A 15,528-nucleotide genomic window follows, 5' to 3' on the forward strand; every position below is an offset into this window, starting at 1 on the left:
AGGAATGCATGTTTATTTCTGGCCACATTATATACACGTAACCTAAAAAGATTGAGAGCAAAAGCTTTGTTTTAGAAATTATAACCAGTAATAGGCACATGGTTATGAGGTAGGTGGTTATAAGAAACCAAAAAAATATAAAGCTTATCATTTGTACATCAAGGTACAGCAAGAAAACCTCTGTGAGAATACACTTTAAAAGTCTGTAATCCCATAACCCGAACTTCTTCCCACATGATTGTGTTTTCATACTGAAGGCCTGAAGCATAAGTCATCACTATCAGCTTACAGGGATCTGACTTCTGTAACGAGTTGCAGTGCTCCAGCAAACCCAGTCCTGGCATATGGAAGCCGCTGCCAGGTAGTGGCACAGGGTTTTAGGTACCTACCATTCTGACTTTTCTATAAGCCAGTAAATATCAAATCCTTGGAAAACAACCCTACCAAATGTAACTGTGTGACGATAATTTCCCATAAATGTAGTCATATGGTCCCTTAGAAACCAGATAGTTGTCCTTGGATATGATCACCACCACCATACTCTACCAGCAGTGACCCGGCATGCCTGACCACCCCGCTTCAGTGTTCATTACATGGGACATGTAATAACTCCCGGCCATTTCATATGCAAAAAATGTTTTGCGCAATCTTGTTTCTAAGAGACCATATGGCTACATTTATGGGAAATTATCTTCACACAGGAACATTTTGAAAAAAATAACATCCAATTGAAGAAATGTTTATATATGGCAGATGAATTAAATTAAGTGTGAATGTCTGGTTAAGAATACCCCTTTTACCTTTCAATTTTCCCAGCAAGAGGAACAATATTAAAAAAAGTTGTAGTAAATGATACACTGAGGCCTGCTAAATATATAACTGTTAGGAACATAAAGGAAAATGTTTAACTTGACTCTATCATTTTCTAGTCTCTATGTAGCAGAATGTAAACCCATAAAAAACAAGAGACAACAGTTGTGCTGAATACTGAGGAGATATTGGAGTTAAAGAGGACCTGTCACCCCAAATTAGTACCCCCATCCAAACATACCTACTGAATCTACTCCCCGGCCCCTTTCTAATGCTGCCCATTTCAAAGTCCTGGCATTAATCAAACTTCAGTAATTGGCGCTATAGCATATGACACCTAACATACTTGATGTCCGATCGACGGACAAGCAGTCCAGCTTATTCATTAGGGGGCCGTCCAGGCACTCCTTTTCTCCACAGGCCGCAACTCCCCCAGGCACCAGTTCTTTTCATATGCACTAGATGCCGGCGATCGTGGCATCCAGTGCGCAAGCGCTGCTGGCGCACAGTGGGACAATTGGAGCCCTGGGGAGTGGCGGCCAGTGGAGAAGAGGAGTGCCTGGACGGCCCCCTAATGAATAAGCTGGACTGCTTGTCCGTCGATTGGACATCAAGTATGTTAGGTGTCATATACTATAGCGCCAATTACTGAAGTTTGATTAATGCCAGGACTTTGAAATGGGCAGCATTAGAAAGGGGCCGAGGAGTAGATTCAGTAGGTATGTTTGGATGGGGGCACTAATTTGGGGTGACAAGTCCTCTTTAAGTAATATAATATAATTATTTTAATAGTAAGATAAAACCCCATTGATAATTATAGAGGTATTGTTATTATACTTGAGGTTGACATGTTATGCCACTTAACCAAACTATTTCAATGAGCAGACAGTTCTCTGTTAGGAACAAGTTTTTTCCCTCAGTTCGGCTATCATCTGATGTCGGATGCACATGATTTTAATTTGATATTTCTAAGTCTTAGTTCTTTTCAGGTTTTTCCTCTAGATCAAATCCCTCATTAGTCTGTTCGTAGGGCTCCACTATGTCATCATCAACTGCAACGTTTCTGCCACATAGCCGTTTATAAATTTGGTAACCTAGGAGTTAAAAACAGATAAATTAGTCCTAATATACATATTCTGTTTACTTTTCTGCTGTTATCTCATTATCACAAGCAGAATTACATAAAAAGATAGGCCCTATTCATAGGATAGGGTCTAACTTGCTGATCGGTGATGGGATCATGAGAACGGGGATCCGATGTACACCGTTGCAACCCCTAAATAACCGGAGCACCGGTCATGCATGCGCGGGCCACCATGTTCATCTCCATGGAGCTGACAGAGCTAGCTGAGCACCCTACTCAGCAATCTCTGTCAGCTCCATAGAGATGAAAGGGGTAGCCCGCGTATGTGCGACCATCTGCTTCAGTCATCTCAGGGTTATCACTATCCTATCCAGTGGATAGAGCTTAACTTTCTACAAAGGGACAACCCCTTTAACATCTCTAGACTCTCCAGCTGCTGTAAAAATGTAACACTAAATGCTTCTATCAGCACAATCACTCACAGAAATTATAATTTAAAAAATCTACAATCAGAAGATGAAAAAAGTAACAAATAGTATGATTTATTAGAGTTTAAAAATATAGGTGATACATTCCTTTAGCTTTACACTTGCAGCTGGGCATATCCTTGTAGTTGGGTACTACCACAGTTACTCAGAGCAGAGGGGAAGGACTAGAAATCACAGAAGTGTGAGGACATTCTACATTACATTTGGGAAACTAAAATATTGGTTTATAAAGTTACAGTCATGCTTCTAGTAACTAGGCTGTACACAAGAGTATGATTAAACAGCTCTGTATGGCAGCCGTCTAGCACTGTGTGCAGCTCTGCATGGTCAAAACTATTGACTTACTGCCTTTAAATAGAAATAAACATATTTGACACAAACAAATTTAAAAATGAACATTTGAAATATAGAAAAGGTTAAATAATAAATATGTTTATTCAGTGTTAGAAAGCATTAAATGTTGTGAAGGGGTTGCCAAATTTTATAAAGCATCCAATCTACAATTCTTGCATTGTTACATTATATGTACTGTATTAACACCATTGTCCTTTTTTAATACAGTAATCTCTGTATGGGTTTCAAAAACAAAGCAAAGAAAGAATTGCTAGTAAACTTACCTATTACAAAAAGGATAGCAATCAGTATTTGGAAAATACTGTATATCAATGGGAATGTGAAGATCAGTCCTAGCTGCTCGGGAGTAAAAGAGAGTTGTACAATAGTAGAACATAGCTGCGTGTTCTGCATGCCCGTCTCCAGCGACACAGTGCGACACCTAAATACAAGATTCACTGTTAGTTGTACCAATACGCTATCGCTGAAATAAATATTACAATATATTGCCAACATTGCATTTGGGTTCCTTTAGGATTGATTTTGCAGGAATTGACCTATTTATTTGTACACTAAATAGCTTTTATCATTTACTAACATCAACTGCAAATACAGAAGCAGGACTACTGCTATTATAACCCATGCAGTGTAAAATAATATGTGCGCAATGCCTTCTATGGTAAAATGTCAGATACTTTAGATGGACAACTTAGGGAAGAAATTGGGATTCTTAAAATTTTTATGGACCAAGTAGCCTGTAATAATGTACTTCAGAGTGTAACTGCGTAGTGGTAGATGATAACTTACAATATTAACCAGAGCCCCTGACTAGTATGATCTGTGCCTCCCTGATGGTAGCCCTGTACTCTCCCATTTTTTTTTTTTTAATTATTCAGATGTTATATACTAAATGCTGACATAAATGGTACAAACTAATCTATATCTAATATATAGAGCTGAGTGTATGAATGTATGTGTGTATGTATGTATGTATGTTCACTAAAGGAATCTACACCATCAATTTACCAATCACCAAATTTTGCACAGCCGCTGCCTGTGACTCAAGGAACGTCATAGACTTTCATAGATTTTTTTTTTTTGATAAATCCTTTATTAAAAGGGGTTTTCCACAAAAGAAAATTCTCACATCTCCGCTAGTGATGTTTGCATAATTTATCATTTTAACCCCTTACTTTACAATTTTAAACTGTTTTATTGCTGTTTTAGCTCCTATCACTCTCTAGGCTGCTCAGTGTAATATTCCAGGGTGTGGGCAGGGACTCTCTAAGCAGACGCATTATAATCCATCTAGTTCTGTGGGGGTGACAATGTGTTTAGATTATCAGGATACAGGTGTATATACACTTTCATCTGGCTTCTGACATTATACTAACACACTGACACATAGAAAGAGAGAGATGAGAAAGATCAGAGAAGATGCCTATTTTATATAGTATATACTATAGTATATAGTATAATAGACAGACAGAGGCTGACAGACTTTTACACTGTTACACCTTTAGCTCTGCCACAGAGATATGTGCATGCCCACCTTCCCCGAGATCACTTATCTCCTTGTAGTTTGTGCCATGATGTCCTGGCAGGAAGTGAGTCAGAGTGTCTGTGAGCTCCGTGCTAGGACTGCGTAGCTACAGGCTCACAGCAGAAAGACACATAAACTCTGCAGGCATGGCTGTTACACAGAAATGCAAGATGGCAGATCGACCCTAAAGTCAGAAGTTACAGGGTTGTGTCTAGGGGCAACTGAAATTGTGTACAGCAGTCCATGCTGTATTTTTGCTAACAGTGAATTAGAGAATGTGTTATTTTGTTATTCTTGTCTTTGTGGGAATACCCCTTTAAATATAAATATTTGACAGTACAATATTAGGTTACAAAGTTACATAATGAATACAAGTCGAAGAGAAAAAAAATGATAGGGCCTAACTTTCTGATCAGTGGGGTCTCGGTGCTGGTCTGGAAAATAAAAAGAAAGAGACACGGGCGGCGCCCCTAGTGCAATATGATACTTAGAGAGGAATAATTGAAGTTTGTGAAATCTGCTCACCTGGTGAGCAGACCGTTCTGCTCCATTAATCTCTATGGAACTGATGGAGATCGGCATGACCGTTCTGCTCCATTAATCTCTATGGAACTGATGGAGATCGGCATCGGAGCCCTAGTTTTCACTTTAGTTTGTGGGAAAACACCTTTAAGAGGACAATGTGAACTTTAAAAAAGTTGTTTGTATGAATTCCTTTGCTTTTACTGGTGTAGAGATTTATCATTTAGGGCACTCATAAAATTATAGCATGAGCTTTACTAGTAAAGGCAGATCACGCAAACACTTCTGATTAGTTAGTGGATCGCACGGGTTAAATCACTGTTCAGGATCAGTTTTTACTAGGAAAATATCCTGCTGAGTGCTTCATGGGGAACGGACACATACATAATAAATACATACCTTTGCCATGATAAATTGGCCAGGGATGCTAGTAGAAAGCCCATTGTAAATCCAATGGCAGGGAATATAGTTCCTACAATCCACAATTTTGGATCAATGATCCAGGCTGCTTTGTATAACACTCCTCCAACCACAGCTACTGTAATAATGAGAATGAACCCTGTTACTGAGCCCACCTAAAAGACAAAAATCTTGTTTGTGACATAACATACAGTAAATACATAAAAAATGTAAAAACCTGGTTGTGCCATCATTTTAAGATGAAATATTTGATACAACATAGTTGACCTGAGTGCTGCTTTTGATCTAGATATTGCTTAAAGGAAAGCTACTAATCAAAATCAAGCTTAACAAAGCAGGGACACTTACTTACAGATCCAGGCACTGTGACTGTGGTAATCTTTTTAAATTGGTTATTTATGCCCTCCTTACTTCTAAAATCAACTTTTTAAATGATTCTAGTGAGCTGGAAGGGCACTTGTGTGAGATTACAGTAGGGAGAGGGAGGAGGAGGTACCGAGATATTAGGGGGAGGGTAAAACATGCTCCTGTACAGTGGAGCAGCCTTTGAAGCAGCACAGAGGGGCTCTGGTAACGCCCCTACAGCACTTCTGGTTCAGTAGCATAATTTTAAAAGTTGATTTTAGAAGGAAGGAGGACATGGATAGCAAATATAAGAATATAATATATTCTCTTGATGGATTTTGATAGTAGATTTCTTTTAAAGGTCTCCATTATGCAGCTCCTAAAAACAGTGAGTAAAAATCTGTGGCAGATCTGCCACTGTAATGTGGCTATTTTTTAAGTCCTGAACTTATTCTCAATTAATACAGCCCCTTAACCAGACGTCAAAATAAATATACCTAAAATTATTCTGGAACACAGTTGAGACTCCAAAGTACAGTACATCAAAATACTAAAGCAGATCATAAAATGAATCCAAACTTAAACTAATCCAGTTCTGAACTTGCAATTAATTCCGATCCCAGGCCAAACCAAGCAATCGGCACTGCATAGGCCACGGTTACTTCAGAAACTCCATTTACAGATGTGAGCAAACAACAACTTGTCCACAGGGGTTGCAACCATGGGTAGTACTCATTAAATTCTAGGTTGATGCCTCTTTTTATGTCTGCCAGGTTTCAGCTGAGCATGGGAGTTTATGAACAGCACAAAACATGGTGCATTCATCAGTTTTAATTGACATGTATGTTACTTACCTTCAATATAATCTTTGCTTGTTTGGGCCACTTATAATTTACAAATATTCCAATTCCAACAGGAACGACTAGAGTTACCAAAGAAATTCCTAATGTGAAAAAATAAATGTGTAAATAGACTGGAGGGTAACCTGTGTCAATGATATGATACATAACCTTTAAACAACTTCAAATCTATAAAAACTCCCCAGTGATAAACCAATATGCTTGCTAATGTCATTTTGTTATCACACAATAACCTATTAAGGACAAGGCTGAAATGGGGTTTAATATCTCCATGCTTTTGCTTCTTTACATTTATGTAGCCGGTTTGCTCTGAGACTGGCTCAAATATAAAAAAATAGCTTTTGCATGTTTAATTTTTTTTTCTATAGTGTTACCCATTCAAATAGAGAAACTTAATAAATTCATTCTGGTTATTACATTTATGGAAATAACTAATATGTTTGGTTAACACTGTTAAGTTTTAGTAGGCAGGTTCTTAGGACAACTGTACCAGCTATTTTATATAGGGTTTTTCATCTTGGGTATTTTTGTTATATCTAAAGGAACCTGTGTTTATCTCAAGTTAAGGATTTGCTTTTAAGTTTAGTCTATGGGTATATAGAACATAGCCAAGTAAACATCCTTAGTTGTCTTTGGTCATCCCACAGGTTTGACTAGAAAGGGTAGTGCATAGATCCGTTATGCCCCACAAGGGACCACAATCTTGGATTTTATGACATGTCATATCCCAACAACAACCTCAATTTGCAGTATGATAGTAATCAATTATATGATATTGACATTGAATTATAGTGACAATGACCAGTTAATTCTGGTTATTAGACCTGCAGTTTGAATAGAATTAGTGAATCAATGGATAGCACGCTCATAATTAGCTCCTTTGGGCTCACTGAAACGTCCTTGGTTTCCATAGATTCATGTGTGATCATACTGTCCAAGCCATGACACTCAGAGCAGCTTCTATTCCTGCCTGTGTTTGGGGCTTGGGCGGTCTTTTCTGTTGTGGACAATAGACCAGAAACAACAGACTACAGATTTTTATATTTGCAGAAATAAACTTGAAACGGCTTGCACAGCCTGATGTACACATGAGCCAGTACATATATCAAATGCACATCAACCAACTACTAGACAAAGAAATGCACCAAATGAGGCTCTCTAATATAAAAAAAATACATCATATACTTTATTAGAAAAAATTTATTATACATCAAACACAAAAGGTAACCCAGGGAGTGATTACCTAATTACCACCCACCCAATCACCTGATAGTGTATATGTACCCCCCCCCTGTGTATGACCTAATCTTAGTAAATATAAACATGCACATATATAGCCAAGAGGCCGGGTCCAATTAAAAATAGCAAGCAGTATAAAGCTGTGAACAAATTAATCTACCGTACCAGTTTAAGAAGAATCAATAATACAAGTGTATAGTCGTCAACACTGCACACGCAGTTTAATGTTTAATCTTTTTGTATAAGTCAACATTTTGTTCTTCACATAAGACTGCCCTGTATTCTGAGTAGATATCCTTACCTTTCAACTCAACTTCATTAAGCCAATAACCTCAAACAGGCGTTAATCACTTGTAATAATGTAAACCTTTATCTATTCTATTTATCACCTCAGCTTGATTTGCTTATACTGTTTCCCAGAGTCAATATCACAGGGCCCTCAAAAATCACTGCCTAAATAATGAAAGTGCACAAAGAGATTACTTTGCACTTCTAAGCAAAGACCTCAAAATAACATTTTCCAAGCCAATGAGTTTGACATATCAAAGATGAGATACAAAAGTAAAGAATGAACTAGTAAATATTTCTTTGCTCCCTGTGTTGTTATTGCAACCACTGGGACAATTTGCTTATATTCATTGTATGTTATTCAAAAACAAAGACAATTGTGTGGTTTTAACAACCCATTCTCAAATACTATATTAGGAGATTATTAGTCAAATGATGGGTTCCTCCTTTCTGAATTAGTTATATCAGCATCAGGACACCATGAACACAGTTCTGAATGGATCGGTCCAAGTATATCCTCTTTAACTGTAGTATACTTTTTGCACACTTTTAAGCAGTGTGAATTCAATTCCATAGAACAAACCAGGAAAGGATGAAACAGAAGAGCATAGACTTTCAAATTAATCTTAATTTGGAAGGCAAACCAGAAATAGAACCCACAAAGAGATGGAAAGATTTACACTCTTTTCGTATTTTAGACCTGCTCCTGGTTATTATTTACAAATAAAGGAAGTCCCTGTGTTACGTACAAGATAGGTTGCTTGGGTTTGTACTTAAGTTGCATTTGTATGTAAGTCGGAACTGTATATTTTATAATTGTTGCTCCAGACAAAATAATTTTTGATCCCAGTGACAATTGGATTTTCAAAATTTTTTGCTGTCATGGGAACAAGGATTATCAATAAAACGTAATTACAGACACCTTACAGCTGATAATTGCAGTCTGGGACTAAAGAAAAGCATCCACAGAGCTACACCAGAGGTCACAATGGCCAGCGAGGTCTGTTTGTAACTAGGGCTCGTCTATAAGTCAGGTGTCCTTAAGTAGGGGACCGCCTGTACTGATGCAAAATTCTAAAACAGACATAAATAACTGGACTGGAGACTTTGGGTAGGGGCTAACTGAATTCTAAAACTTATAAAAAGTATTAATTTGTCCTAATAGGTTGTTTTCTTAATGTAAACACCCACTTATATTATATTAAGATATATCCTTGTACCTTGCAGTGGAAAAAAATCCATAGTTGCCTAAGACTGGATTTAAAATTCCATTCCCCTGTGATGAACAGCTATCTTGTTCCACAGCACCTTCTCATTGAGGATTCAGCAGAGCTTCTTTAGGAATGTGCGAGTTATATAATAATTCTTTGTTTATATAGCGCACACAGCTTCTGCAGCGCTGCACAGAGCTCGCCAAATCTGTCCCTGTCCCCATGGGGCTCACCATCTATTCAACCTAACAGTATGTTTTGAAGTGTGGGAGGAAACTGGAGGATCCGAAGGAAACCCATACAAACACAGACAGAACTTACAAACTCTTTTGCAGATGTTGACCTAGATGGGACTTGAACGAGGACCCCAAGGCTGCACAGCTATAGTGCTAACCACTATATCAGTCTTACATGCAAAATCAGATTGGCAGGGATTTCTTGTGTGGTTTTCCCACTGTCTACCTGTGCCCTTATAGACATAATTGGAATATTGAAGAATAACTCCATTTTCTGGCGGAGAAAGCGCATGAATCTCCCCTCACCGCCAGTTTTTGGGCTTCTCAGAACCACACAAAACTTTTGGAGAGAGCAGGCGGGGAGTGTAGAGAACCGATTGCAATGTGCCAGAGATTCATAGTGTATATGAATGCCAGACGGCTAACGTGTGGAACTTTATGACAGGCATTCGCCAGTCTTAATGAATTCTCCCTATTGGGTGTAATAAGTGATTTTTATTCAGCTATTGACAAGTCTAGATCTCAGCAAGAAAGTCAACAGAAGGGCATGTTTGTTCTTACTTACCAATGCTGTCATAGGGTATAATGATGGCACTTGAATCAACCCATTTTTTGGTGTATAGAAATAGGCATAAAGGCATCATACCAAGTGCAAATATTGTTGAACAAGTTGTCATGCTCAAGCTGCAAAGAGAAATGATTTGGTGTAAGATTGGAAAGTTCTGACAATAAAATCTTTTGGATTCTTTGACAATAAAAATGTATTGGAAAAATAATCTTAATTTCATTAATTTAATTGTCACCAAATAGTTTAATGCAGTAAATTGAAAATAAGCTAGCTAACTACAATATGGTATTGGATTAGAAAGAAGCACACATAAACTGTACTCAATTGTGTGCCTTATACATGCTTAACAACAAGAAAGCTCGTAACAGGGTTGTTTTTTGCTCCCAGTAGTTTCGATGTTTGAAATGCATACTAAATACATGTCAGGGCTTTATGCTACAGAGCAGTCTGAATGTCTCCAAAACATGACAAATATCAAGCAACACAAGGATGTTGGCAGGAATTTGAGAGTCATGGAATGATAGCATGCGGATACTCCTGTAGTGGAGCAAACACCCAAGTCTACTGTATTACTGTAAGCTCAGATGGTTTTAAAGGGATACACACAGTTTTTCATAGAGAGGAGCAATTGTTGAATGTCACTGCAAGATAAAGGTGGTAATGGATGGTGTCCTCTGTAGCAGGGTCCTTTCAATATCCGTTTTTCCTGATGTTGAGTTGTCATACTAAATGGAATCTGCTCTGGTCTCTCCCCCTAAGGTGCCCTTTAACCCTGGATTTCTTAGGTAGATTTCCTGTACTATCAATGTAGAGACTCCTTCCTCCATACACTCTCCTTCACAGTGTCATACTCAACTGTGTCACACCTCCAGTGACCTAGCTGTAAACAGGAGCCTACATGAGTAACGCAACATCAACTCACCTAGGTTTAAGGTTCAGATATTTCAGTGACACACTTTTTGCCAACAGAAATTTACAAATAGTAATAATCTTAAAAACACCCAGAGGGGTCAATTACACCAATGTACAAAGGAGCAATGTGACAGGCAATTCTACTGGGAAGTGATAGGAAGAAAAGTGATTGACTTCTTCATAGTTCTGGGTATAGTATTTGTTACCTATAGGCCAGTGCAGGGTCTTGCCTATAAGACCATTGTGTATGTTGATTCTCATGAACAAAAAACACCCAAATGTATAAATGGCTATGCTCCTGACTCCTCTCATTGGCTTAATTTGGAGTGAGATTCTGGAGATGCCATCAATGTTACATTACAGTAAGAAAAATGGCAACTTATGATAAAGCACATTTCGTTTTGGTTAATATATGGTAGCACATATATAAAAAATGATTGAACACTAATAGAAAATATAAACCTTACTGCCTTCTTATCTCTATATCTGGTCTGTGAAATCTGCAGAGATATGGCCATATTAAAATGTATGCAGCTGATAAGGTGAAATGGGTTTATCTCAAGTCTTATCTCATATCAGCTAAGGAGATAGTTGTGTTGATAAAAGTCTTTCCTACCAAATGCTTAAGGGAAATATACTGTCCTATTGCAACTCTATTAAGCGTTCATGCTACTGGGTAGCTCACAGCAGTGTTAATACAGGCATATGTTTATTAGAAGTGTTTGTACAGTAATAAACGTTTAGCTTTATTTAATTGATGGACAATTTCTTCAAGAGGTTTCAATTCTTACACGCCCCTTGAAACACTTGTGACCACTTACCTGCTCCCTCTGAACTTCCCAGCCTCCCACTGCCTGCTGAATTAATGTGGCTGCAGTGAGTGGAAGGGGAAGGGGGGGCATTTAAAAACTAGAGCCCTGGAGCCAGTGGGGCTCTGGTGATGACCCCCAAAGCACTTATGCTTTATTTCTGCTGAAGTCTCAAATCCGCAGCGGATATGATACTCAATGCTGATGTGGGATGTCCTGCACATCTCCGAGGGAGCAGGTAGTGCCACTTGTGCTTTATTTATATAAAGTTCTTAGTATATTTTTTAAAGTAAGTTACGGTACAAATTCTTCTAATAAACATATGCATTCAAGCTGCTATGTAGCTCCAATGGTAGTGGTGATGAATGGTAGTAAAGTTAGATTGGTAGACAGTAGATTTGCTTTAATGCCCATTTTCAGACTGCTTCAAATGAAATATATATCAGATCAGATATAAATATCTATGTACCTTTGGTTTTCAGAAAAAAATCAGTTAACACCGATAAAACCCTGCTACTTCATTTACTATTACTTAGTTTTTTTAATATTTGTATTCTATACAGGCTATGGAACTAAACTTCAGAACCTGGCACAAGTATCATAGTTTATTTGGCTGAAAAAAGACACATGTCCTTCACGTTCAACCAAGGAAGGGAAGGGATTGGATGAGGAAGGGATTTAGGGGAAACAATTTTATATATCATAACCATCAATGTTATTTAGGTGTAAAAAGGCATCTAGATCCTTCTTGGAGCTCTCTGCTGTCCATGCTGTGACCAGTGCCTGAGGCAGGCTATTCCACAGATTGACAGTCCATAGTAAAAAAGCCCTGTTGCCTCTGGTGTTTAAACCTTGATTTCTCCAGAGGGACACAGTGTCCCCTTGTCTTTTGATTTGATTAATCTGGAACAATTTACCACTTATATATTTTATAATAATCAATATCCAAAGTAGACACTACAGTTACAGTTGCCAACCTTACATAAAGTTATTTACAAAAAGTATTCTCAAGCACTAAGCCAAATAACTGAAAAACCCTGCAGGGTTTTGTTGTAATTATTAAATAACACATATCTCACAAGAATTTACACCAAAGTAGAATGAATATAATTGACAAAAAAAAAGGTATAGAAAGATTTAGGATAATCACCCAACCAACTTTCAGCTGAATCAGCACTACTAGTAGTAGCTTTATCACAACTGGTAATACAGGTCACACAATTTTAATCAGGGGTTCCTGGACACATTTGCATTCTCATCACTATGACCCCCTATTTTACTATCTCCCTATGTAGGTAGGCTAGTGCTGGTCTTTTGACTCACTTAAGTATTGATGTATCTATTTTTAATATATAGGACATGGGAATTTGTGTACTTCTTTTTCTGCTTACAATCATGTGGATCTACTTTGATGACCAGTGTTACCAATCGTGATAAAGCTACTACTGCCATGTTTCCCCGAAAATATGAATTTTTGTTCCTAAAGAGGCACTAGGTCTAATTTTGAGGGGATGTCTTATTTTTCTATGAGAAAAAATGTACATTTTAAAAATCCAACATAAAAAAAATCTACATCAGCAGAACCATCTGAATTCCATCAAGAAAATCTTGTGACTCTATTTCCATGTACAACAATCTATGGTACATTTAACAATTCTAGAATTTATGTACAAACATTTTTCTATTAGAATCATTGGTCCCAATATCTTCTGTTTAGCAATGGCACTACCTGTCCATGTCACAGTCTCTTATAGCATCTAAATGATCTACTAATACTAATGTACGGTGTGGGGGGAGCTGTAAAAACGACGGTGCTAGGGGAGTTATATTTCTAAGCTTGAAAATAAATTGCACTCTTATTTTTGGCGCATGTCTTATTTTCGGATAAACAGGGTAGTAGTGCTGACTCACTATATATAGTCTACTTTGGTGTTAATCCTTGTGAGATATAATACTGGCAATTTATTAGACATTTAACCCCTTCCCAACACACGTCGTAATAGTATGGCACACGTCGGGTACGGGTGCATGGAGAGGACTCACAGGCTATGCCCTCTCCATTGCTGGTAAGTCTTTGCTGCTCAGCTTCCCAGTAGACGACATGGAATATGAAATACCGTCACTATGAAGTTCAATTTGTTATGCCGAAAACAAGCCCTCACAGAGCTCTTTATGTGTAAAAATTAAAAAGTTATAGTTTGATCATGGGGATCGAAAAATGGAAATGAAAAAACAAAAAAGGGCCAGGTTGTTAAGGGGTTAATAGTTTAGAGAGAGAAACTGAAGTTGTCTAAATGTTAGACAGGGCAAAGTTAAACTAGATAGTTCTATGCTGCACCAGATTATGAAATGCTAAGTGTCTGAAGCTTGAAGTTAAATCTTTATTTTTGAGTTGGATTAGTTTATGATAAAAAATGTGTCAAAAGTTTGTTGCCACTTTTTGGGCCACGAAGTCTTGTCTTTTTCCCGCTAAGACTCATACCACTTTTTTTGTATTTCATATAAGCATCTCTAACACTTTGGTTAATGTGGCATAAGTCATGCCAGAATTCTGGTATATTCCACTTAGTTTATCTCATCATTGCTTTTAGACACATGTAGCTTCTTGCAGATATATAATATGAAGAAAATGTTTTCATTCCCCAAGTGTACATTGACTATGGATATTTTGTATACACTACCTACCAGCACTAATCTTCCCATACATGATGTTTTTTCCATTTGGAAAACATTGGGAAGTAGTTTGAAGAAAAAAAAAGTTTGATCTTAGTTTCCACTACTGACAAATATTATTTTAGACATCAGACTACAAAAATCCAAACAACAGAAGTTAAATATGATAAATAAAAATGATCAATGTAACCTTACCTTAAGTCCATGTCCCCATCCACCCAGTATGACAAGATATTGGAGCCGGTGCCTCCTGGACAACATCCCATAATAAGGATAACAATCGCTTGAATTGGATGCACACTAAAAACAAGTGCTAACACAAAACCAGCAACTGGCATGATTCCAAACTGGCAAAGAAAACCCACAATAATGCCCCATGGCCATCGAATATGGCCCCAGAATTTCTTAAACTCCACACTGCAGCCCAGAGAGAACATAACAAGAGCCAACAATATTGTGATGGATGTAGTAAGAACAGTATTAAGAATTTGGTTAAAGTTGTCAGGGGGCATTAGACAACTTGTGACATTGCAAATGGTGGCATTTGCAGGACAATATGACATATTGCCCACTCTTAGGAGATCCATGGCTATTTAGTTTTTAGTCTTCATCTATTTACTAGAAATGGCTCTAAGGCTGCTGCATAATATCTAAATTGTGAGGAAGACTTTGGAATCGCATCTCTATATATACATTTCAAATCTAATAAAAAGTGACAAAAATGCATTATGACTTCAGCACTCCATGGTGTGTCAGGAAGAACAGGAAAGACCAGCGTTCTTGAGGTATGTTAAGTGTAAAATTTTAAAAGAACCACAAGTTTAATTATTTATGAAACCTTTACGGTTAGGACAGCTTGCAGTTTAGCTGGATAAACTTCAAGCTAATGTTTTGTCAAAAACTTATTCCATTTCCATAATTGTTTTTTTGGGAAGGTTGGTTGAACAATTGATAACACGTGTGATGTTTCCAAGTTTCCCAAACTTGCTGATTATAAATATGCAAACCAGTCGCTAAGACCACCAACTATTTCTACAATGGTAGGAACTCTGAAAAAAATCTGAAACTGGAAAAAACTGATTTTCTAAAGCTCATAACTTTCATTTTGTACGCCAGGATTAGACATATTTCATAAGTGTGAAATATGAATTTAAATGATTAAAGTTATAGGCCCAGATATATTGTAC

The 15,528-nt window shown here is 37.5% G+C and overlaps 1 protein-coding gene across 1 annotated transcript; it reads right to left on the reverse strand.

The window, feature by feature from the left end:
* Positions 1-1,639: 1,639 nt before the first annotated feature.
* LOC140116560 (ileal sodium/bile acid cotransporter-like) lies at positions 1,640-14,981 on the reverse strand. The gene is made up of 6 exons (XM_072133055.1): positions 14,537-14,981; positions 9,945-10,063; positions 6,400-6,488; positions 5,180-5,355; positions 3,000-3,157; positions 1,640-1,904 (listed from the first exon to the last, which is right to left on the reverse strand). The coding sequence occupies exons 1-6, from the start codon at positions 14,926-14,928 to the stop codon at positions 1,786-1,788; spliced, it is 1,053 nt and encodes a 350-aa protein (XP_071989156.1). The 5' UTR covers positions 14,929-14,981; the 3' UTR covers positions 1,640-1,785.
* Positions 14,982-15,528: the final 547 nt, after the last annotated feature.

The sequence above is a fragment of the Engystomops pustulosus genome, chromosome 2 (assembly GCF_040894005.1).
Source record: "Engystomops pustulosus chromosome 2, aEngPut4.maternal, whole genome shotgun sequence".
Taxonomy (NCBI): domain Eukaryota; kingdom Metazoa; phylum Chordata; class Amphibia; order Anura; family Leptodactylidae; genus Engystomops; species Engystomops pustulosus.

Excerpts from the sequence above, each read along its gene's own strand:
- LOC140116560 (XM_072133055.1), bottom strand. The coding sequence starts at position 14,928 with ATGGATCTCCTAAGAGTGGGCAATATGTCATATTGTCCTGCAAATGCC. Across the intron at positions 6,489-9,944 it reads TATACCCTATGACAGCATTG|GAATTTCTTTGGTAACTCTA; the intron begins GTAAGTAAGAAC and ends TTTTCACATTAG. Across the intron at positions 3,158-5,179 it reads GCCAATTTATCATGGCAAAG|GTGTCGCACTGTGTCGCTGG; the intron begins GTATGTATTTAT and ends TCTTGTATTTAG.